We start from the raw sequence: 22,577 nt of genomic DNA on the forward strand, positions 1-22,577 counted from the left end.
ATTTCACATATAAGTTTAATCTCTCGTTCTCCACACTATTCAACAAATATTCTTTTAATGCTTACTCTGCTTGGGGCTATGCTAGACACTTAAGCTTGCTTTAGGATAATGATATAAACAGTTAAATTTGTATACATAATTTCTTTTAATTGAGGGATAATTGCCTTACAATGTTGTGTTGGTTTCTGGTATCCAACAGTATGAATCATCTGTAAGTATTATATACGTATATCCCCTTCCTCTTGAGCCTTCTCACCAACCCTCTGCATCCCACCTCTCTGAAACTGAGCTGAACTCCCTGTGTTACACAGCAGCTTCCACTAGCATTTTATTTCACACATGGTAGTATTATGTCAGTGCTACTCTCTCAATTCACCCCACTTTCCCCTTCCCTCCTCTGTGTCCACAAGTTCATTCTCTATGTCTGCATCTATACTCCTGCCCTTTTTTCCCTTTTACATTCTGTGATTCTCATAATTACCTGTGTCAAAATTATCTTTTATGTCTTGATGTTCTAAAACTAACTTTGCAGTGGACAGGGATGGAGGCAGATAAATCAGGAATTTGCAATTAACAGATACACACTACTGTATACCAAATAGATAAACAACAGAGACCAACTGTATAGCACAGGGAACTACATTCAATATCTTATAATACCTATAATAGAAAAGAATCTGAAAAAGAATAGATATGTATGTGTGTGTGTGTAACTAAATCACTTTCCTGTACACCTGAAACTAACACAACATTGTAAATCAACTATACTTCAGTAAAAAAAATAAAATGTAAAAATAAATAAAAATTTAAAAATTATTTATGTAAAATAAATAAAAATGTAATGCAAAGTTACATTAACTTTGCAGTGATTTAGTATTCTCATTTATTTATTTTTCCTAATAGGCTGTCTTCACTCGCTTATTACTTCAAGATCCAGGCAACCACTTGATTAACATGACTTCTTCTACAACATTGAATCTCTCTGCTGATCGAGACGCAGGGGAGAAGCACATTTTTTGTTACCTTTATTCCTGCTTTCAAAGAGCCAAGGAAGAGGTAAAGGAATCATTGCCATTAAGTACTCTTGGGTATGATGTAACCCAGAGGATTGGATCAGAGTCTTTTATATTAATTTGTATACATCACAGTGTATCTGAAACTGGATATCAGAGGTCCTGTTAGTTTGTTTTCTGAAGTGTTAATCTCTCCTTTTCTGTGGCTTGGGGTCTTCCCCTTCCCCAGTTAACAAATGCCTCTTATTCTTTCTACAAACGTCTTTAAAATATCACACCTTTATAAAAAAAAAATCTGATAAATTCATTTCTACTGAGGTGTGTATAACAGAGTAGACTAAGCTTGATCACTTCCAGCAATAGAATTTCTAAGAGGTGATTCCTTAACCCAAGGAATGAACTCTCATGGCTTTTCAAGCATCCATAGCAAAGCCCTATTGTTTTGAGACGCAGTGTCTCTCCCCTTCTGTTTACTGTACCTGCCTTAGTGCCAGGTCACAGAGCTAGCATCCTCCCTCTGTCTGTTGCTGTTTCCAGATTACCAAAGTCCCAGAGAACCTGCTGCCCTTTGCAGTGCAGTGCAGGAACCTCACTGTGTCCAATACCCGAACAGTCCTTCTCACCCCAGAGATCTACGTTGACCAAAACATCCACGAGCAGCTGGTAGATTTGATGGTGGAAGCCATCCTAGGAGGCCGTGAGTACATAAGCAAGATCTGTGAGCGTCTGCATTCGATTTCTGTAACATTCCTCTGATTGCATTAAAAAGCCTCAGAGCCACTATGGTTCCAGCATAAATGAATAAAATGGGTTTCTATACCAGTAGAATTATCAAAAGTTCAGCAAAGTAAAGAGCTGTGTGTAAAGGCATATAGAAATTCCTTTGGCCTCCTCTCTCTCATTTGTTTTCCATCAGATTTTGAAAGTGTAGCTGAGTTTCTGGATGAGGTCATCGAAGCTTTGATATTAGATGAGGAAGTTCGAACATTTCCAGAAGTCATGATTCCAGTGTTTGACATTTTATCGAGCCGAATCAAAGATCTAGAACTCTGCCAGATTCTACTGTACACGTATCTGGACATTCTTCTCTATTTCACTAAGCAGAAGGATATGGCCAAGGTAGGTCTGAAAGTTCACATGTGTTCAGTTGAGTTGGAAGCTTATGCTTCCCTGTCCTGAGGGCACTGTAATATTACCTATTGTATAAGAAAGGTACATTGGTTGTTACATAGTCTTTTTTTGTTTTGTTTTGTTTTTGGCTATGCTATGTGGCTTGTGGGATCTTAGTTCCCCAATCAGGGATCGAACCCACGTCCTGCCGGGAGCCGGCATATTGCATATTGAGTGCAGCACTTTCCACAGCATCATCTTTCAGGATCTGGAATAGCTCAACTGGAATTCTATCACTGCCGGGAGCCAGCATGAGGAGCTCCACCCATGACAAAGGTCATGAGGAAGGAGGCTCGGCATACGCAAAGGCGGGATGGAGCCTCAGGAGTCCCCCTGGAAATTCTCGAGCATCTACCCCCCAAAACCAGAGTCTGCCTACTTTCTGCTTTGTGCTTTCACCTACACCTCTGACTTTACGGGGGCTGTCCCCCACTACCTCTCTCTGAAAAAAGAGTTAACTTACAGCTCCATGTTCTAAACTGTCTAAATACAGATTCCTTTGAGCAGTTAAAAGATTGATTAGAAATTGTATTGGTGAAGGGATTTTCACTTGTTGGGCCAATGTTTGCTGCTAAGTTTCCATATCCCTTACCTGCTGTGTCCCTGGCAGTGTATTGATTAATATAATTGGTGTAAGTAGTAGCTTTAATATTTGTAACCTGGGACCCTTGAGTTAATTCTTTTTCTTGTTATAGCCCACCACACCTTTGCTCTGTAGGAATGCAACTTTATCTAATGCTTTTGGAGGGTGGCTCCTGACCAATCACCTTTAGAGAAAAATAAGCTTTCTGAAGAAAGGGTCTTAAAATGTTAACAGGCCTCCGGGCCAAAAGATGATGCAAATCACCTAAGCTTTTGCATATGATAAATTTGCAGGAAGAAAGCCTGGCTTGCTGCATGACTCTACCCCTTCCCCCATTATCCTCTATGCATAAGTTAAGGTATAAAAACTACTTTGGAAAATAAAGTGCGGGCCTTGTTCACCGAAACTTGGTCTCCCCATGTCATTCTTTCTCTCACCTTCTGGCTGAATTATTCAGCCTCTTTTCTCCACTGAATTTCCTCACTGAGCTATCCTTATTTCAGCCTCTTTTCTCCACTGAATTTCCTCACTGAGCTATCCTTATTCTATGACTCTTTATATCCTTAATTAAAGTTTAATTAAGCAGTTGTTTCCTGATCCTCGCCGACGCCGTCCCCGCTTCGAATTCCTTGGATCCACCAGGGCTGGACCCCGGCAACGTCCTCTGCGTTGGCAGATCCTTAACCACTGGACCACCAGGGAAGTCCCGGTTGCTGTATAGTCCTAACTCTTTGAAGCTCTCTCACCCCATCACTTACCTCATCATACAGACAATTGATTAGGACTTGTCTTTTCCTACAGGTTTTTGTAGACTACATTCAGCCCAAGGATCCAAGTAATGGACAGATGTACCAGAAGACCTTGCTAGGAATAATCTTGAATATCTCCTGCTTATTAAAGACACCGGGAGTCATAGAAAATCATGGCTACTTCCTGAACCCATCTCGTTCCAGTCCCCAGGAGATCAAAGTACAGGAGGCCAACATTCATCAGGTGGAGCTGTTTCCTGGTGCATTCCGGTCCCCAATCTCTTAAGTATTGTTTCCTCAGGAAGCAAATGCAGACAAGGCTACTTGAGCCTTTTGGGAAAGCAGATTGATCTGGGTGACTCTCTACCGTAATCGTGTAAAGAAATGGTCCTCTTTTTAGCATGCGCTAAGAGCAGAGGACAGACCCTTGTTTGGTTCAGAATGAGCTGCTGCTATTCTTTGCCCTGTGTTGTAGCACAGTCACCTGCTCTCAATTCTCATTTTCCTCACCAAGGTATTTCTTAAAACTTCAGGTCCTAAAATCTTCTGAATGAACTCCGGCTTAAAAGCCAAATCGTTTTCCTTTTCCTCCTTTCCCCTGTGTCATCTCTGTTTGGGCTTCCTAGCATAAATTATATGGTATAAGTCTGGCCAACATACGGCAATCAATGGTTGAACTGGGGGCAGTTTAAATCTCCCATCATCACACCTTTCTAAAGCAGAGGTTGGCAAATTATAGCAGTGGTCAAATCCAGCCTGCCGCCTTTTTTTGTAAGTAGTTGTATTGAACCTAGACATACTTCTGTGTATTGTTTATGGCTTGACTTTATGCCGCAGTGGTAGAGTTGAATAGGTGCTACAGAGACCATATGGCATGCAAAGCCAAAAATAGTTATCATCTGGCCTTCGGAAGAGAAAGTTTACCAGCCCCTACTCTGCCCCTACTCTAAAGCTATGTAAATGCTAGCTGTAGTTTGGCAGCTCATCAGGAAGACTTACACGTGCCCAGAATTATTATTTTTTTTTTTTAAATCAGAATGGGGGGGGCACAGGGAGAGTAAGGGAAAGATCAGGATTCATGTATTTTTGGAAATTGCCAGTGGCTAAGGTTTGAGAGTAACAAATATTAGGATTATGCAACTGGAATGTTCTGTGGTTGTGTTTTCTGGTTAAACAGTTCATGGCTCGGTACCATGAAAAGATCTACCAGATGCTGAAGAACCTACTCCAGCTCTCTCCAGAAACCAAACACTGTATCTTGTCCTGGCTCGGAAACTGTTTGCATGCAAACGCAGGCCGCACCAAGATTTGGGCCAATCAGATGCCAGAAATCTTCTTCCAAATGTATGCCTCGGATGCCTTCTTTCTGAATCTGGGTGCTGCTCTCCTGAAGCTATGCCAGCCATTTTGCAAACCCAGATCCTCTCGGCTCCTCACCTTTAATCCTACTTACTGTGCCCTGAAGGAGTTGAATGATGAAGAACGAAAAATAAAAAATGTACACATGAGAGGTAGGGGGGGAGCTGGTCATCTCAAAACTGTGTGTGTGTAACATAAGGCCTTCACTTCCATATCCTTTTCCACAAAGGTCCCTCTTTCTCAAAGAAGATAAGGCAAAAAGAAAAGCTATTATAAATTTTTAAAAGACAGACTTTTAAAAATGGATAGTTTTAGATGTTATGCTTTACTGAGACTTTCTCTCTGAATTTGGCAGACTTGGATATTCACTCATTCATTCATTCTTAGGAAAATGAATAAAGGACAGTCCCTGTCCTTTTTGAACTCAAAGGATCCAAAAGGAGGCAGATATGTTAACAGATCATCATAATACGGTCTAGGGCTAGGAATCCAGAGAAGGGAGTAAATGATGAATTCTGCAGAAGGTGGAGGTCTTCATAGTTGAGTCTTGAAAAATGTGTTGGGTTTATCAAGCAAAGGAATCCCTTTTATAGAGGAAATAACTGTGAAGGTACAGACTGTGAAACAACTAAGAACAGTAGGACGCTCCACATGGCTAGAACATGGGGTAGCTGGGGGAAGGGGTATGGAAACTGGCAGGAAATAAGCCTGGGGAGGAAGAATGTTGAAGCCAAATTGGAGAAAACTCAAATAATACAGACAAGTGAAAAGAAGAAAATAAACCACTCTTAGTTCTACCACTCAGAATGAATCACTCTTAATTATTATGTACTTCCAGTTTTTTAGCTCTTCTAATTATAAAAGTAACACATGCTCAAAAGCAAATAATCTTATATACAGAAAAGCACAGAATAGTAACAAATGATTACCTATCTCCTGGAAAAATCTACAGTGCTATCTATCATTCCTTTTAATATTTGGTGATTTCATGACCAAGCTAAAAAGATTTAACTGCATTTCTATAGACAGAAGCTAAAAGACATTTTTAGACCAAGAGAGTAGGAATGTTACAAGATCTGTTTTTAAGAAGATATTACTCAGTTCACTGGAAGCAGGATGGAAGTTGAACTAGAATAAAGGGACACTGGAGCCAAGATAGATGTCTATGGCAAGACATTTACTCTTCCTTTTCATTTCTTTGAGGTTTGGACAAAGAGACCTGTTTGATTCCAGCTGTACAGGAGCCAAAGTTTCCCCAGAACTACAACCTTGTAACAGAGAACCTTGTCCTGACAGAGTACACCTTGTACTTGGGATTTCACAGGTAGCTCCTCTGATGTCATTAGGAAAGAACTGTTTGGTTGTGTTGATATCAGAAGGTTAAAAGTGAGTATTATAATAATCTCACTTTATTCTGAAGGCTTACATTAGGATCTAAAAGGAAAAGGCATTATACGCATTAATCTGTGTCTAGATCAACTGGCTTTATCCATGTACCTTGAATTTATTTTGCATTTTTGACCTGTTAAACTTTTTTATTAAAGATACAGTATATTAATAAATATAGTGTAAAGATACACTATATATTTCTTTTGATCTGCACATTTTTAAATCACTATCTTCCTTATGTCATCCCCACAAGTGGAATTTTCCTTTAATATTTCACATTCTGCTCTTCAATTTTCATTACTTACTATGCCTGATGAAAAAAGAGAAAGCTTTATTCTATGGTATAGAGAGACAAAATTGACAAAAAGAAGTGTTTTAAGAGATTTCAGAACGATCATAAAAATCTGTGTATCAAAGAGGATTCTGGATGTGTGAAAATTTGAAAGCTAAGGTGTGTAACTTCCGAAAATGGTCTGGTTCTGGCTAACCACATGTTGTTCTATGATTTCCCCCCCCCTCTGATTTAGCTGATTGTGATGAACATTTTATAAATAAGGGGGAAAATAGCTACTCACTCATAGTTATAGCCTATAGGAAGGCATATTGAGGACAGCAATTTTTAATGCCTTTTTGGGAAACTTAAAATGACATAGCATTTTTCAAAGCTCATCAGATTTTTCAAAAAATGAAATTATATCTTTACTAGAGATTACTTTCTCTCTCTGTCATTGATATTTTAAATGAGACAGTAGATAACAACTTGCCATGTATTTATTAACCTATTAAAACAGAAAGTAAAAGTCATCTAGTTTCTCATTATTGGCTAACTAACACTAGACATCGTCCACGGGACCAGAGAGAATGAGTTTGGACTGTACACGCAGACACAAGTCTCCATGACATTGAACTCTGGGTCTTCCTTTCATTAGAGAACATTTGGATGACCCTTTTTGAAGAATCATTTAATTTTTATTGACCATCCGAGGACTGGAAGCTACTGTTAGGTTGCATTCCAGGTGGCTTCTGGTTTATATGTGGTCATTGCTAATCTGGGAAGTGCCTGGTGGCTCAGTCTGTAAAGAATCTGCCTGCAGTGCAGGAGACCTGGGTTTGGTCCCTGGGTCAGGAAGATCCCCCGGAGAAGGAAATGGTAACCCGCTCCAGTATTCTTGCCTGGGAAATCCCAAGGACAGAGAAGCCTTGCAGGCCTCATTCCATGGGGTTGCAGAAGTCGGACACAACTTAGTGACTAAACCACCACTACCATCACCACCACTGCTAATCTGGACTCCATTCTCACCAGCTTTAGTTCTCTACTAACCATGAAAAGACTGTCCATATACCCACATCCAAGTACAATCATTGCCCTTGGGTGGTGTCAAACTATCTTGTACTTTGCCTAATCATTACATATCGTACATAATAAAAGCCCAGTCTACACCCTGCTCAGCCAAGCCACTATTCTTTGGATAGTGCATTTAAGCCAAAGGCAACTAACTATATGTTGAATAACATTTGCCCCGTGCTCTACTCCCAGCCCGGTCCTGTCAGTAACGTGTGTGCTGTCTGTGTCCTCACAGCTGCAGCTCTACATCCTAAAAGGGGGTACTAGAATAAATACATGAGGATTTGTTTTTCAGAAACAGTCTGTACTCAGCCATCTGTGTGTGAGCCTTCTGACCCAGTCTCTTCTGCTTTCTTGAGGGCAGGTTGCATGATCAGATGGTAAAAATCAACCAGAATCTGCATCGGCTGCAGGTAGCCTGGCGGGATGCTCAGCAAAGTTCCAACCCTGCTGCTGACAACCTCCGGGAGCAGTTTGAACGACTGATGACCGTCTATCTTTCTACCAAGACGGCCATGACTGAGCCGCAGATGCTACAAAACTGCCTAAACTTGCAGGTGTCCATGGCTGTTCTCCTGGTTCAGCTGGCCATAGGCAACGAGGGCTCACAGCTGATGGAGTTGACTTTTCCTTTGCCAGATGGCTACAGTTCTTTGGCTTACGTGCCAGGTGAGCTGCTCTCCCTTGGGAACTTCCTATTTATAGCCATCTGAGTTTAACTGGGTCACTTTGAAAGTATAATACACAAAATATCCTACCTTAGCTATCATTCAGCTGTTTTTGGAGAAATAACTCAAACTCGTAGATAATGTCTGTTGGTCGGAGCCTGGGAGAACTGACAGCTGGTTCCTCAGTTATGTTGCCACTGCTCTGCAGATCAGAAAATAGTCTTCAGAGGGTGAAGTGCAGTCAGGGTTTTCTGAGCTGTTAGTTTCTATCATTAATATAGTTTGTCATTCAACTTATAAACTTATCTGTCTAACCCTCCCCCCTGTGCTAGTCTTTAGGGAAAAAAAGTCATCTCTTGGTTAACCCAGAACGGAGAGTGTGTATGTCTGTTATATTGGTTGAGAGGTCAGCAGATATTGTCCATCAAATTTAGGTTACATTTTTTTTCTTTAATTTTTATTTTATCTTGGAATATAGTTGATTTACAATATTGTGTTGGTTCCAGGTGTACAGCAAAGTGATTCAGTTATATATATACATACATACATTCTTTTTCAGATTTTTTTTCCATATAATTGGAAAATTGGAGAAATTCCCTGTGCTATACAGTAGGTCCTTGTTGACTTACTGTATAGCACAGGACCTATACAGTAGGTCCTACATACATATAGTAGTATGTATGTGTTAATCCCAAACTCCTAATTTATCCCTCTGCACTTCTTTTCCCCTTGGTACAGGTTACATGCTCTTAATCCCTGTACTAGTCGTTGATTGCTGAGTAACAGATTACCCCAAACATAGCAACTTCAAACAACAAACATTATTACACACAGTTCCCTCAGGTCAGCAATCCAGGATCAGCTTAGCTGCATGGTCCAAGTTGCAGCCAGGCTATCCACCAGGGCCATAGGAATCTGAAGACTCGACCAGGGCTGGAGGATCTGCTTACAAGCCGTCATGTGGTTGCTGGCAGATCACAGTTGCTTGCTGGCTTCTTTTCCAGGCCACACAGGACTCTTTTTAGTAACTATTCATGGTATGGCAGCTGGCGTCTCTCAGATCAGGGGACAAAAATGGAAGCTGTAGGCTTTTATAGCCTAATTATGGAAATGACATGCCATCATCTCTGGAGTAGTGGAGGAGGAGATATACAAGGGCATAAATACAAGAAGGCTAGGGTCAGTGGAGCACCCCAGAGACTGATGACCATAGTCATCTAATGTTTTCATCTCTATTCAAGATTCTTCATCTGAAGGGTTATTTTAACTCACAGTTAATCTTGAGTGTGGAAATATATATCCATCAGTGTACTTTCTTAAACTGCACTGGTGTGTTAACAACGTTTTATATCTCTACTGTTCTTCCATTTACTTGGATAAAACTAAAAATTGCCTTACATTCAAAGGAGATCCTGCATTTTTTTAACTTATCATCCTTCCTAGTACCTGCAGAACATTTGGGGTTCTTGTAAACCTTCACTAAGTAGAGTAAAAGAGAAGAATTTAAATATTGCTTAATACAGAGAGTCAGATGTTTGGCTAATTCCAGTGAAAATTTTCTTTCTCAGAATTTTTTGCAGATAACTTGGGTGATTTCCTCATTTTTCTCCGTCGCTTTGCCGATGACATCTTGGAGACATCGGCAGATTCCTTGGAACATGTCCTTCATTTTATCACCATTTTCACTGGAAGCATAGAAAGGTGACGTGCTGAAAGCGTGGCTCTGTCACAGTGTAGAGCTGTGAAACATTCAGAAGACTTCTAAGCCAAGAAATAAACAAGCCTGAATCATAAGGGGTTGCCTTCAGAAGTTGTGTTAACATTAATGAATCACCTGACTATCCTTATGAGTAGCCCAAAATCCCATACTTGAGAGGCATAATAAACAAAGGACTTTGCCCACAGAGAATTTGAACCTGCATATAAGGTACCAGATGGGAATTCCCCTGCTAGTCCCTGGTTAAAATACTTAACCTTCATGCCAGAGAACTTGCCAGGCACTGATGATCTTCTAATGTCTGATAACAAAGTTTGCTCTACAGTCCTGAATTGGATGAGCAGTAAACTTGGGTAAATGCTCTCTGATCTCAAGACTTACATTCACAGCTTCTAGTCCTCTTTCCTGGAGAAGGCGATGGCACCCCACTCCAGTACTCTTGCCTGGAAAATCCCATGGACGGAGGAGCCTGGTAGGCTGCAGTCCATGGGGTCAACAAGACTCGGACACGACTGAGTGACTTCACTTTCACTTTTCACTTTCATGCATTGGAGAAGGAAATGGCAACCCACTCCAGTGTTCTTGCCTGGAGAATCCCAGGGACGGGGGAGCCTGGTGGGCTGCCGTCTATGGGGTCACACAGAGTTGGACACGACTGAAGTGACTTAGCAGCAGCAGCAGCAGCAGTCCTCTTTCCCAGAAGAAGATGCTCACTGACCTGTAGAGTTGCTTCTCTGATTTCCTGGTGGTGGTAGACCAAAGGAAACAATGTGTACGTAAGTGAGAATTTTCTGCACAGAGCCACAGTCCCCTGAGCTGTGTAGGGGAGATGCAGATAGAACCCACTCCTCCACTGAACTGAACGGGCCTAGTGAGAAATTCTAAACCAACAAGTGTTAGGCACACCTGGTATGCATTGTAAATAATGTAGAATAATTAATTATATCCTGGTCCTTACCCCCAGAAAGCCTGGAAAGGCAAGTTTATCCCAGGTGAAGCTGTCAGAGAATAGTAAACAGTAAGTAATACATTATTAAAGAGAAATAAACAGAAAGGCAGAGCATTAAATAAAAACTTACATACTCACCCTCATTATTGGTAAGCTGTGATCTTAAGAACTGAATGGTGTACTCTGCATATCCCCAAGAAAGTGACAGACTCAAAACTGCTCAGTACTGTTTTCCCCTGTAACTCTCTGTACAGATATTATATGATGATATGATGTTTTGATTCCTCATGTGGAGAAAAACAGTTATAAATTTGGGAGTAAAGTTTTCTGCTTGCTCAGTTTGCTTTCTGCCCTATTCATAGGATGAAGAATCCCCACCTAAGGGCCAAACTGGCTGAGGTGTTGGAAGCAGTGATGCCCCACATGGATCAGACCCCAAATCCTTTAGTATCCAGTGTCTTCCATCGGAAACGTGTGTTCTGCAACTTTCCCTATGCATCCCACCTTGCAGAAGCTCTCATCAAGGTCTTTGTAGACATTGAGTTTACAGGTAAAGCAATCTAGAACCAAGAAACTAATGCATTGCTTAATCAGTTTTTAAATGGAAAATACCATAAGCCATCATTTACTGAATATCTACCATGTGCTACCTTGATGCTAAGTGCTTTTTTCACAGTGTTTCCTTGTCACCACCTTGTCAGAATTTCCTTGTCAAAAATACAGGAAAGTTTTACTGTATTATCCCTGTTTCCCTGTGAAGACATGGATACTCAAAAAAGATTATTTGTTTATGTCATACAACTAAGTGGTAGAATCAGATCTATCTCACTTTAAAAAAGAAAGACATATACTCTTAATAACTTTACTATATTTTTTGATGAACTTCCCTGGTGGCTCAGACAGTAAAGTGTCCGCCTACAATGTGGGAGACCAGGTTCAATCCCTGGGTTGGGAAGATTCCCCTGGAGAATTAAATGGCAACCCACTCCAGTACTCTTGCCTGGAAAATCCCATGGATGGAGAATTCTGGTAGTCTACAGTCCATGGGGTCGCAAAGAGTCAGACATGACTGATGGCTATCCAATTAAAACCTGAGTCTGTATATTTTTATTGCCTCAAAATTACAGAATGGTGAAGAGTAAGACAGTGTGCTGATTGACATACTCTTTTACCTTGTCCAGACAGTCTTAACTCTCCTAGTTTGTTAGATTAAGAATAACAGCAGGAAACATTGCCTAATTTCTCTCATGGCCTTTTGAGCTCTAACCTTGAGATGCTGTGTTTGAGTTAAGCATTACCCCATCTCAACCAGTAAACAAGATAGCAAAGCAGTTATTTAAGACCCCTTTAAAGGGAATGTCCTACCATCCGGTGATAAATACAGTTAACATTAAAGAGATAATTTAGCATTTTACTGACTGCTTTTCTGTATTAGAATGCGGACTTTGTTACTTGCTCACCTCTGAGACTTCGTTTCCTCATTTATAAAATGGGGTTGAAGTGATGATTGAGATAGTGTATGTAAATTTTAATTATATATATATACATATATATATATAAGAAGTTGCACAATGAACACTGCAATTATTTTATGGCCACTACAACTCTTTGGTTGTAATACTAGAGGATGAATTATAAAATAATTATTTATTTGGCTGCTCAAGGTCTTAGTTGTGGCTTGCAGGATCTTCAGTCTTTGTTGTGGCGTGTGGAATCTTTAGTTGCAGCATGCAAACTCTTAATTGAGGCATGTGGGATCTAGTTCCCTGACCAAGGAATGAACCTGGGCCCCCTGCCTTGAGAATGCAGTCTTAGCAGTGGGCCACCAGGGAAATCCCAAGGGTGAATTATAATAACTTTTATTTTCTGAGAAAGTAGAAGTTGAAAAAGATTTAAGAGACTTGCATTAAGTGGACCCAGAAGGAAAACCGAAGTCTTCTGACTCCAAATCCCACACTCCTCCTTTATTATTATGACCCAGCCTGTAGAGCTCTAGTGGTACCTTTGGCATGTCAAAAGCTGTACAAGCCTCAGATTTTCAGCTCCTGGCCTGATTTTTCAGAGTAATCAGGACCCAGTTGGCCCCAGAGCTGGGATGTTATCCATGAAGAATGTGGGGATTACTTTAGTGGCCCATACTGCACGTGGCTGTCACTGCCACAATGGCTAGCTCAGAGGCCTCATTCAGAGTCAGATAAGCACTCTATGTTTGGATGTGAAAGCATTTGTTTCCCTTGGCTTTTATTTTGCAGCTCAGTCCTCATCCTTTTCTGAGGTCTATATCCTTTATATCTGTCTCCCTCTTGTTCTATCGATAAGGAAATAAGTAAACACTTGGCTACAACTCTAGATCTTTCTAAACTCCCAGGACTGGCTTTACCAGTATCCTTAACACATTCAGAATTTTCTAAAAATGGCTACACATAGACATAGTGCTTCCCCAGTGGCTCAGAGATAAAGAATCCACCTGCCAGTGCAGGAGACACAGGTTCAGACCCTGGGTCAGGAAGATCCCTTGGAGAGAGAAATGTCAACCCACTCCATCTTTCTTGCCTGGGAAATCCTATGGACAGAAGAGCCTGGTGGGCTACAGTCTGTGGGGTCACAAAGAGTTAGATAGGATTGATATCCGTCTGTCTGCACATAGACATAAGCTCGTATTCTTTCTCTAATGGCACTGGCTTTGCTGATGTTTTGCTCTACCTTACTCCAGGAGACCCCCATCAGTTTGAGCAGAAGTTTAATTACCGCCGCCCCATGTATCCCATCCTCAAGTACATGTGGGGAACAGATATCTATCGAGAGAGCATTAAGGTGAGAGTGTTTTTGGTGAAAACAAAACTGAGTTATCTTCACTGCAGATAAGCCCCAGTGGGTTGTGATTCAAGACTAAACTGGTTTTCTCTTGGGCTGGGTCTTACAGGATTTGGCTGACTATGCCTCTAAGAATTTAGAAGCCATGAATCCCCCACTTTTCCTCCGCTTTCTTAACCTGCTAATGAATGATGCCATCTTCCTTCTGGATGAAGCCATACAGGTAAAACAAACAGATTTAACTGCTCTTATACCATCATACATACTTTTTACCTCTTAGTCATAACAGAGCAATCCTCATGCCCCAAGTACCTGTCTTGGACACCAAAATTTTGAAAGTAGTAATGTACTGCCAACCTTGCCGTTTTAATTTGATAGATATTCTTCCATTAGAGACCAAGATCAAGGGTCATCGAAGCCTTACGAGCTAGGATGAGATTTTGGCAGAGTGGAAAAGAAGGTGTGAAAGAAAGGCCAGACTGGCCCAACTAATCAGTCCAGCACTACAGAAAGAAATCAGAGAATCTTCATTCAGTTAGTGACTTTCAGCTTTCTTCCATTGCAGGACATTGGTAACAGTGACCAACTAAAGCAATGATCCTTACCCCTCTTTCCTAAAAGACTCTGACTTTTATGCCACTATTTGAAAAAAGTCTCTGGTTTGGGTAAATTTTTTCACATAGAGACTCCAAATCATCAGTATTTTTCGTTTGTGCACTGCTTCCCAAATCTTTAGCTCTATCTGAAACATGAGTTTTACTACATACACCAGAGGCCACTCAGCTCCTTCAGCTTAACCATCTCTTATGGAGCTGCTACTTGCTCCTATAAAAATTCCCTTTATCTGCAACAGATGTAAGACAGGGCAGTGACCCAGAGGGAGACAGAGCAGGTAAGTCATGAGGGTAGCCTGTCAGATAGATAGCCCACACTGGCCTCATGTTGATTAGTGGTCTCCCAGTAACTTGTATTTAAATTGTGAAAAAATGCTCCTGCTTTGATCATAATCCCATACTTGAAGATTTTTAGATCTGTTGCCTTAGAAAACAAGTCCTATAATAAATAGACCTTTCTCGGCAAAAGCTGTATAACAGAACAGATGACACAGATGGCATCTCCATGGGACTATAAGCATAACATGCTTGCTGCAACAGCAAGAGTGATGAGAAATAGAGGGTTTTAAATATTTATGGTTCTCCTTCCAGACATCTTGCATATTTGATAGAGCTTTGTTTTTTCTTTTCTTTTTTTTTTTTCAACTAAAGATAGATAACTTTTAATGTAAGCAAAATGTTACAAAATTTTTTAAAATTAAAGTCATCATCTGATTTTCACAACACATGTACAGAAATTTGCAAACTTTCTGTACAGAGAAGTATAACCTCTACTCTTGAGCGAGGCGTTCAATGACACGTCGATAATCTTCCACGAGTTCCTGAAAGCTTTCTTCCAGCTGTTCATGTTGCATGCTTATTTCTATCTGGTTCATCTGGTTTGTCCGTTCTTCCGGTCTGAGACATTTTCTCATTTTAGCAAGATCTCTCTGTTTTTTCTTGTATGGGCTAATTAGTCTTCTTTTAATATCCAGTCTATAGCTTCTGTATTGTTCAGCATCACTCATGTCAGTTACCAGTAGTCGAAGAATTTCATAAACCCGTCTAGCATGTTGCTTATTTATTTTGAACTTCTGTTGAGCCTCTATTGCCATATCTTCACTGAATCCTAACTTTTCCCGGGAAAAACAGGGCAAATCTTGACAAACTTCACAAGCACCAAGTCTCTCAATTTCACATAGCTTTTGGATGGATCTTCCGCTGTAATATCAAGAACAGAAGGAGATGCAATGTAGTATCTATGAACTGTTTCAAGTAGTTGAGCACCATGGCCTTGACCTTGAAATGGAGTCAATATCAGCATTTGACTTACACGTGGCCGGGTTTTGTCTGGGTACACATAGTAATTATAGACTGTCATGTAGCCTACGGTCGCAAAGAGTGTAGCTCCATCCTTATACTTCTCAAATACTAGAAAGTAGTGCCATCTTTCATCATCCACGTCAATAAAGCTAGCAGTTTCAATAAACCACATCAAAAAGGTCTGAAGCCTTTCATGATATTCTCGAAAGCCTCTACATGTCATGTCAGCCTTATAAATCTGAAAGGTAAAGTTTTCTCCTCCTGTTGGACTGAGAACAGAGTATGTGTGAAGTAAGGTTCCAAATGGCTTGAAATCAGCTTCTTTTTCCAGCAACGAAAGAAAATCATTCGTGTTTGTGCAAAATCCAGGTGGAATGATTTGTCTAATTTTCCCCTCAACATCATCTGCCTCTACACAAAGTTCTCATCAACTTTAGATGCATATTCCACACGGAACATTGTTGATAGGCTATCAGCAATATAATATAACAAGATCTTCAGACCCTTGTAACCAAAAGCAGTTTCATCATCCCCAAAGAGTTGATGGGTATACTCAGGAAAGAAAGTTCTAATGTCATTCTCAAGATCTTCAGGAAAACGAACTAATTTCAGTTCAATTGCTGTGTTGGTGTTACATTTGTACTCAGCCAGTTTCTTCTCAACTGCACTCTTGTATTCAACCAAAAACTTCTCCATAGCACCAAATCCTAAGAAACAGGATTTTAAAAAGACTAGTTGGAAGTGATTTAATTAATCAAACCCGCCATTTCCGAGCTGCGAGCACCCCGAGCTTTGTTTTTTCATAAGCAGTTTTGGGGGGTGGTTTTGTTTTCCTTCTTTCAGGACGGGGTCAGCCTTTTTTCCCTGTAGCCTGTTTGCTTTTATCAATGTTTCATATACTGTTTATCCTCCTTTCTGTTTCATAGACTATAATATTTCCAGGGGAATAACCCATTACTCTCCCCAGACTGAAACAATGTTTCCACAGTTTCTTTTTAAAAAAATTTTTTAAAGGCTGTGCCATGCGGCATGTAGGATCTTAGTTTCCAAACCAGGAACCCATGGAAGCACAGAACCTTAAACAATGGACCACCAGGTAAATCTCTCCACAATTTCTTTTTAAACTTAATAAAGCCTCCTGTCTCTTCTGTAGTCCTTGGTTTTCCCAGCTTAGTGGACTAGATTTTAAATAGGACCTCTTAAATATCATCTTCCTTTCAATACGCTTTGTCCTCTGATCCATTCCACCTCTGCTTTCTGTAGTATTTGAGCAAGATAAAGATTCAGCAAATTGAGAAGGACCGAGGTGAATGGGACAATCTGACTCCAGAAGCCCGACGAGAGAAGGAGGCTGGCCTACAGATGTTTGGACAGTTAGCACGTTTCCATAACATCATGTCCAATGAAACAATCGGTACCCTCGCGTTTCTGACATCAGGTAAAGACACAACACACTGCTTTCCCCAAAAATGCAGTGGTTAAGATCTGCTTCAGTTGAGGGATCAGCCCCACTGAGGCTCTGGTGACCATATCCTCCTCCACAGTCTGAGAGGAAGTGAATCACTAGAGAAGCTTCAGAAAGAATGTTGCCCATTGTTGACATGGAAATGAGGAAATGGTCACCCTCACACAGCTGCCAGAAAGCATAAGTTAGTGTCATTTTTCTTGAGGACAACATAGCCATATAAATATATCTGGGGGTGTTTGTGTTAACTTGAAAAAATATCCTTGAACTCTGGTTAAATGTGGTAGATCAGAGACATAAAATTTATCTCCACTCCCTCTGTAGCTCCACTATTCAGTTCAGTAGCCACTCACAACATGAGTCTGTCAAGCATTTAAACTGCAGCTAATCAGAAATGAGCTGTGCTGTAAGTAGAAAATACACACTGCAAAACTTTGTATCTAAAAGTAAAAACTTCCATTAATAATTTATATTGGTTATATATGAAATGGGGGCATCCCTGATGGCTCTGATGGTAAAGAATCGCCCTGCAATGCAGGAGACCTGCGTTGGGAATATCCCCTGGAGAATCCCACTCCAGTATTCTTGCCTGGAAAATTGTGGACAGAGGAGCCTGGCGGGCTACAATCCATGAGGTCACAGAGTTAGACATAACTGAGTGACTAAGCACACACACACACACGAAATGACAACCAAGGATCACCAGGCATTTGAGAAAATCCTCTTAACACAAATAATAGCTGAAAACACCTTCAGATATCTTTAGAAGTCTCAGAGGGATGAAAGAAGATACAGCATACCTGACAAGGACAAAGAGGCAATACCAGAGATTATCCAAAGAACAAGTTGAAGAAATACAACTTAAGAAATTTTGAAAAGTCAGTAGGACAGTTAGAAAATAAATTCAAGGAACTCTTCAACGAAAGCAGAACAGGAAAAAAAAAAAAAGGTGGAAATTAGAAGAGAAAGAAGAAAATATCAATCTAGAAAGTCTCAAAAGAGAAAAATGAAAGGGAGCGAAGAAATAATACCCTCCAAATTCCCCAAAACTAAGAGGTTCTAAATCAAAAGGAGCCCCCAAGTGCCCAACACAGGGAATCTTTAAGACCCCCACACTAAGGTATATCATTGAGGTATTTTAGAAAATCAGGGTAAAGAGATCTTAAAAGGTCCCCGAGAAAAATCAGGTAATGTGCAATGGTTTAAGCGTCAAAATGTCTTCGAATATCACAACAGTGACATTTGAAGCTGTAACACAGTTCTGATGGAAAATTATCTTTTCAGCCTAGAACTCTATAGCCAGCAAACCGTCAGTCCTGTTTGAGGGTAAATGTAAGGAAATTTTCAGAGGTGACGATATCAAATTTACTTCAGTGTACCCTTTCTTGAGAAGCTACAGAGAGATAAACATACTCCGTCAAAATGAAGGAGGAAAGTGGAATCTCATAAGAGAGATGCAAAGGAAGTTCCCAGGCTGATGGTGGAGGTAGCTTGTGTGACCACCACACTATAGGCCTATAAAATTGGAGTCCAGATTGGAGTGATGAATGGAAACTTCGAAAAAACATCTCTAAAAACTGTTTTTTAGAATTCTGCATTTCTGGTGGAGAATTTAGAAAGATTTAATGATAGGTACTCTGAAAGTAAGCAAAAAAATGATTAAAATTTTTATTAAAAGTATACCCACTCAGCTCACTAGAGAGGAAATGGCAACCCACTCCAATATTCTTGCCTAGAGAATCCTGTGGACAGAGGAGCCTGGTGGGCTGCTGTCCATAGGCTTGCACAGAGTCGGACATGACTGAAGCAACTCAGCATGCATGCCTGCCTTGGAGAAGGAAATGGCAACCCACTCCAGTATTCTTGCCTGGAGAATCCCAGGGACAGAGGAGCCTGGTGGGCTGCTGTCTATGGGGTCGCACAGAGTCAGACACCACCCCAGTGACTTAGCAGTAGCAGCACTGTCCGCTGAAACAAGTTACAGAACAAAGAGGCCTCTACCCCAGTTCCCAAGAAGTATCTTGAGTGTGAAGTCTCTGAGTTGGGAGTTGTTAGGGGAAACACATTGACTGAACTGCCTACCCTGGCCAGGCACCATAGTAGCGATTAGCGTGAGTTATTTTATGACAGGAGGTCCTGGTAAGGAGCATGGAACTAAACGACCACCAACCGGAAGAATTTGAGAAAGGTCAAAAGGAGATGCCACGTGCCCTACCCCCTCCAAGAATCCTTCTCCCTGGCATCCATCTTGGCTAAGCAATGCATGTGCCACCAGGAAGGACCCTGAGTCAGAATGATGGGCCAGAGAAAACCCAGGAACTAATCTCATCACCATAAAACCTGAGACTGTGAGCCACATGGCAGAGCAGTCGTCCTGGGTTCCCTTACCCTCCTGCTCTCCGCCCATGCACCCCTTTCCAAGTATCTTGCTAGATCAGCAAAAAAAAAGGTATGTATGTATATATGTGTGTGTATATATATATATATATTTATTATTATTATTATTACTTTATATAATTTTTAGAATACTGTGTGGCTCTGTTGTAAGTGATATTTTCACACTCTTAATGAAAAATCTAAATTATTTCTCCAAAGATCTGTTTATATATTAGGGAAATTTATATTAGGAGAAGAGGGACAAGAATATGAACTAAACTCTCACCAGTAGTAGAGTCAGTATATAATGACTAAAATGGAAAAATTAAGAACCAGCAATACTAAACAAGCTGTACTCTACTTGGCTTGTTGCACTTGGCATGTATGTAATTATTTTGGAATTAGTGACCTAGCAGTCAGTTTCTTACAAATTCGTTATAGGATATAATAAGTCTAAAAGGTGTATGTATACACACTGAAGTTCATTAATTAGTATAATACTTTTAGCAGGAAAATATTTAAAACAATCATAATATCCAGCAACAAAGACAGAGTAAATAAATAATTCATGGTGCAATCATATTGGTGGTTGTTGCTGCTGCTGCTGCTAAGTCACTTCAGTCGTGTCCGACTCTGTGCGACCCCACAGCCCACCAGGCTCCCCCATCCCTGGGACTCTCCAGGCAAGAAGACTGGAGTGGGTTGCCATTTTCTTCTTCAATGCATGAAAGTGAAACGTGAAAGTGAAGTCGCTCAGTTGTGTCCGACTCTTCGTGACCCCATGGGCTGCAGCCCACCAGGCTCCTCCATCCATGGGATTTTCCAGGCAAGAGTACTGGAGTGGGGTGCCATTAAGGGTATAAATCATCACTGTCCTGTAGCACCTTATATGATTGTTGTTTATTTGCTATGTCATGTCCAACTCTTTACTGCCAATGTAGCCAACAAGGCTCCTCTGTCCATGGAATTTCCCAGCCAAGAATACTAGAGTAGGTTGCCATTTCCTTTTCCAGGGGATCTTCCCAACCCAGGGATCAAACTCACCTCTCCTGCTTAGGAGGCAGATTCTTTTCCACTGAGCCACCTGGGAAGCCGACTTTATGTGATAGAAATGTGTAACTCTGTACTGTCCAATACTACCGCTACTGGCCACACGTGACCATTGAACACTTGCTATGTGGCTAGTGTACCTGAGAAACTGGAGTGTTCTACTTAGTTGTGGTTAATTTAAATAGCCACATGTGGCTCGTGGCTGCCATGTTGGACAGCACAGGAACCTATAAATGTAAGATATTTATGATACTGTTAATGAAAAAAGAGTATATATAACATGATAATCACTTTGTTTTAAAAATGTATATGTGTGTAAATATGGACAGAAAAGCTAGGACATATTAGCAAAATGTAACTAGTGTTTACTCTGAGTGGTTGTTTTTGTATTTTGTTTGCTTTGCTTATCTAATATTTTCTAATATTACTGCAGTGAAAATGTATTTCAAAAAAAGCAGTCCCCAGAGGTCTCTAAGTAAAACTCTATGCCATGCTATGCTAAGTCACTTCAGTCGTGTCCGACTCTGTGTGACCCCATAGATGGCAGCCACCAGGCTCCCCTGTCCCTGGGATTCTCCAGGCCAGAACACTGGAGTGGGTTGCCATTTCCTTCTCCAATGCATGAAAGTGAAAAGTGAAAGCGAAGTCGCTCAGTCGTGTCCAACTCTTAGAGACCCCATGGACTGCAGCCTACCAGGCTCCTCCATCCATGGGATTTTCCAGGCAAAAGTACTTGAGTGGGGTGCCATTGCCTTCTCCGAGTAAAACTCTAGGACACAGTAAATTGAAGATTTCTAGTGGATTGGGTTTTCACAGGCTTTGGCTTTTTTTCCAGAGATCAAGTCCCTCTTTGTGCATCCTTTCCTGGCCGAGCGCATCATCTCCATGCTGAACTACTTCCTGCAGCACCTGGTTGGCCCCAAGATGGGGGCCTTAAAAGTCAAGGATTTCAGTGAATTTGACTTCAAACCCCAGCAGCTCGTTTCAGATATCTGCACCATCTACTTAAATCTTGGGTACCTAAAATTTAAATGGGGCAGGCCAGAGGGTTTGCTCATGTTTTAACTGGGGGTTTTACTAATAGAATGAAATAACTAGCTGGTAATTATGTGGAAGTAGAAAAGATTTGTTTCTAGTTGGCTGACTAAGTAGTCTTCTGCAGTTTTAAATCATGAGATTTCGTATGACCTGTGGGATGTTATTTAGAATTTCCAGTATTCTGCCTTGATCTGTTCAAAGATAAACTTTACTAATTGTTTCATTGTTTGGAAAAGCAGTACTTTTCTTTTTTTTTTTAAACCAGTATATTTTTATGGTCACCGGATACTTAATAAGACTTTCTTCCTAAAAATTAGAAGAGATCATTCTATAACAAAAGAACATTCATGATACCTAAGTGATGGGGAACTTTGTTCCTCAAGCCCTCCGTTATTGCCCTCTTTGATCTACCCTCTGATGCTTAGTTTCTTTCTGATTCTGACCTTCCAGGGATGAGGAGAATTTCTGTGCCACTGTGCCCAAGGATGGCCGTTCCTATTCCCCAACTCTCTTTGCACAGACAGTCCGAGTCCTGAAGAAAATAAATAAGCCTGGGAATATGATTGTAGCTTTCAGCAACTTAGCAGAGAGAATCAAGGTGAGGAGGATAATTTGCTTATTAACATGTTCAATAAAAATCATGTTGTCAACTCAGCTGTTTTGCTTTTTACCCAACTTTATGGGGGAAAAGCATTGTATTGAGAAAATATAAATGAATGAATCCTCCTGGCCAGTCGATAAGTAAAACGACCATATTCTTTAATAGTAATATTCTTTTCAATATGAAGGGGAGCACAGAAAAATAAGCTTCTGCTAAAAGAATTAACAGATTTTTAATAGGTTGTTTTTATGAAAACTTCTCTGTACAAGGTTACCAACAGATTTGAAAATCTGTGATATTAACGCAGAACTTTTTAGAATAGAATTCAAGATTAGTAGTTTCTAGTCATTGATTTTTATTGATTTTTCTCTGTTC

At 40.6% G+C, this 22,577-nt stretch overlaps 2 protein-coding genes across 3 annotated transcripts in view; one reads left to right on the forward strand and one right to left on the reverse strand.

Moving 5' to 3' along the window:
* Nucleotides 1-22,577, forward strand: part of UBE4A (ubiquitination factor E4A) — a 42,213-nt gene that overhangs the window by 14,352 nt on the left and 5,284 nt on the right. For both annotated transcript variants that reach the window (XM_055548220.1, XM_055548221.1), the window contains 14 exons: nt 904-1,056; nt 1,551-1,710; nt 1,930-2,132; nt 3,568-3,759; nt 4,693-5,026; nt 6,078-6,198; nt 7,973-8,277; nt 9,845-9,977; nt 11,305-11,492; nt 13,656-13,756; nt 13,866-13,979; nt 16,936-17,110; nt 21,399-21,579; nt 22,052-22,199. In XM_055548220.1, coding sequence (XP_055404195.1) covers nt 904-1,056; nt 1,551-1,710; nt 1,930-2,132; nt 3,568-3,759; nt 4,693-5,026; nt 6,078-6,198; nt 7,973-8,277; nt 9,845-9,977; nt 11,305-11,492; nt 13,656-13,756; nt 13,866-13,979; nt 16,936-17,110; nt 21,399-21,579; nt 22,052-22,199 — 2,508 coding nt within the window. The remainder of the gene's footprint in view (nt 1-903; nt 1,057-1,550; nt 1,711-1,929; nt 2,133-3,567; nt 3,760-4,692; nt 5,027-6,077; nt 6,199-7,972; nt 8,278-9,844; nt 9,978-11,304; nt 11,493-13,655; nt 13,757-13,865; nt 13,980-16,935; nt 17,111-21,398; nt 21,580-22,051; nt 22,200-22,577) is intronic.
* Nucleotides 14,985-16,453, reverse strand: LOC129628761 (histone acetyltransferase type B catalytic subunit-like). The gene is given in 4 exon segments (XM_055548222.1): nt 14,985-15,517; nt 15,520-16,092; nt 16,095-16,379; nt 16,433-16,453. Coding segments are annotated over 4 exon segments (1,242 nt in total). The 5' UTR covers nt 16,440-16,453; the 3' UTR covers nt 14,985-15,140.

The sequence above is a fragment of the Bubalus kerabau genome, chromosome 15 (assembly GCF_029407905.1).
Source record: "Bubalus kerabau isolate K-KA32 ecotype Philippines breed swamp buffalo chromosome 15, PCC_UOA_SB_1v2, whole genome shotgun sequence".
In the NCBI taxonomy this organism is placed as follows: Eukaryota; Metazoa; Chordata; class Mammalia; order Artiodactyla; family Bovidae; genus Bubalus; species Bubalus kerabau.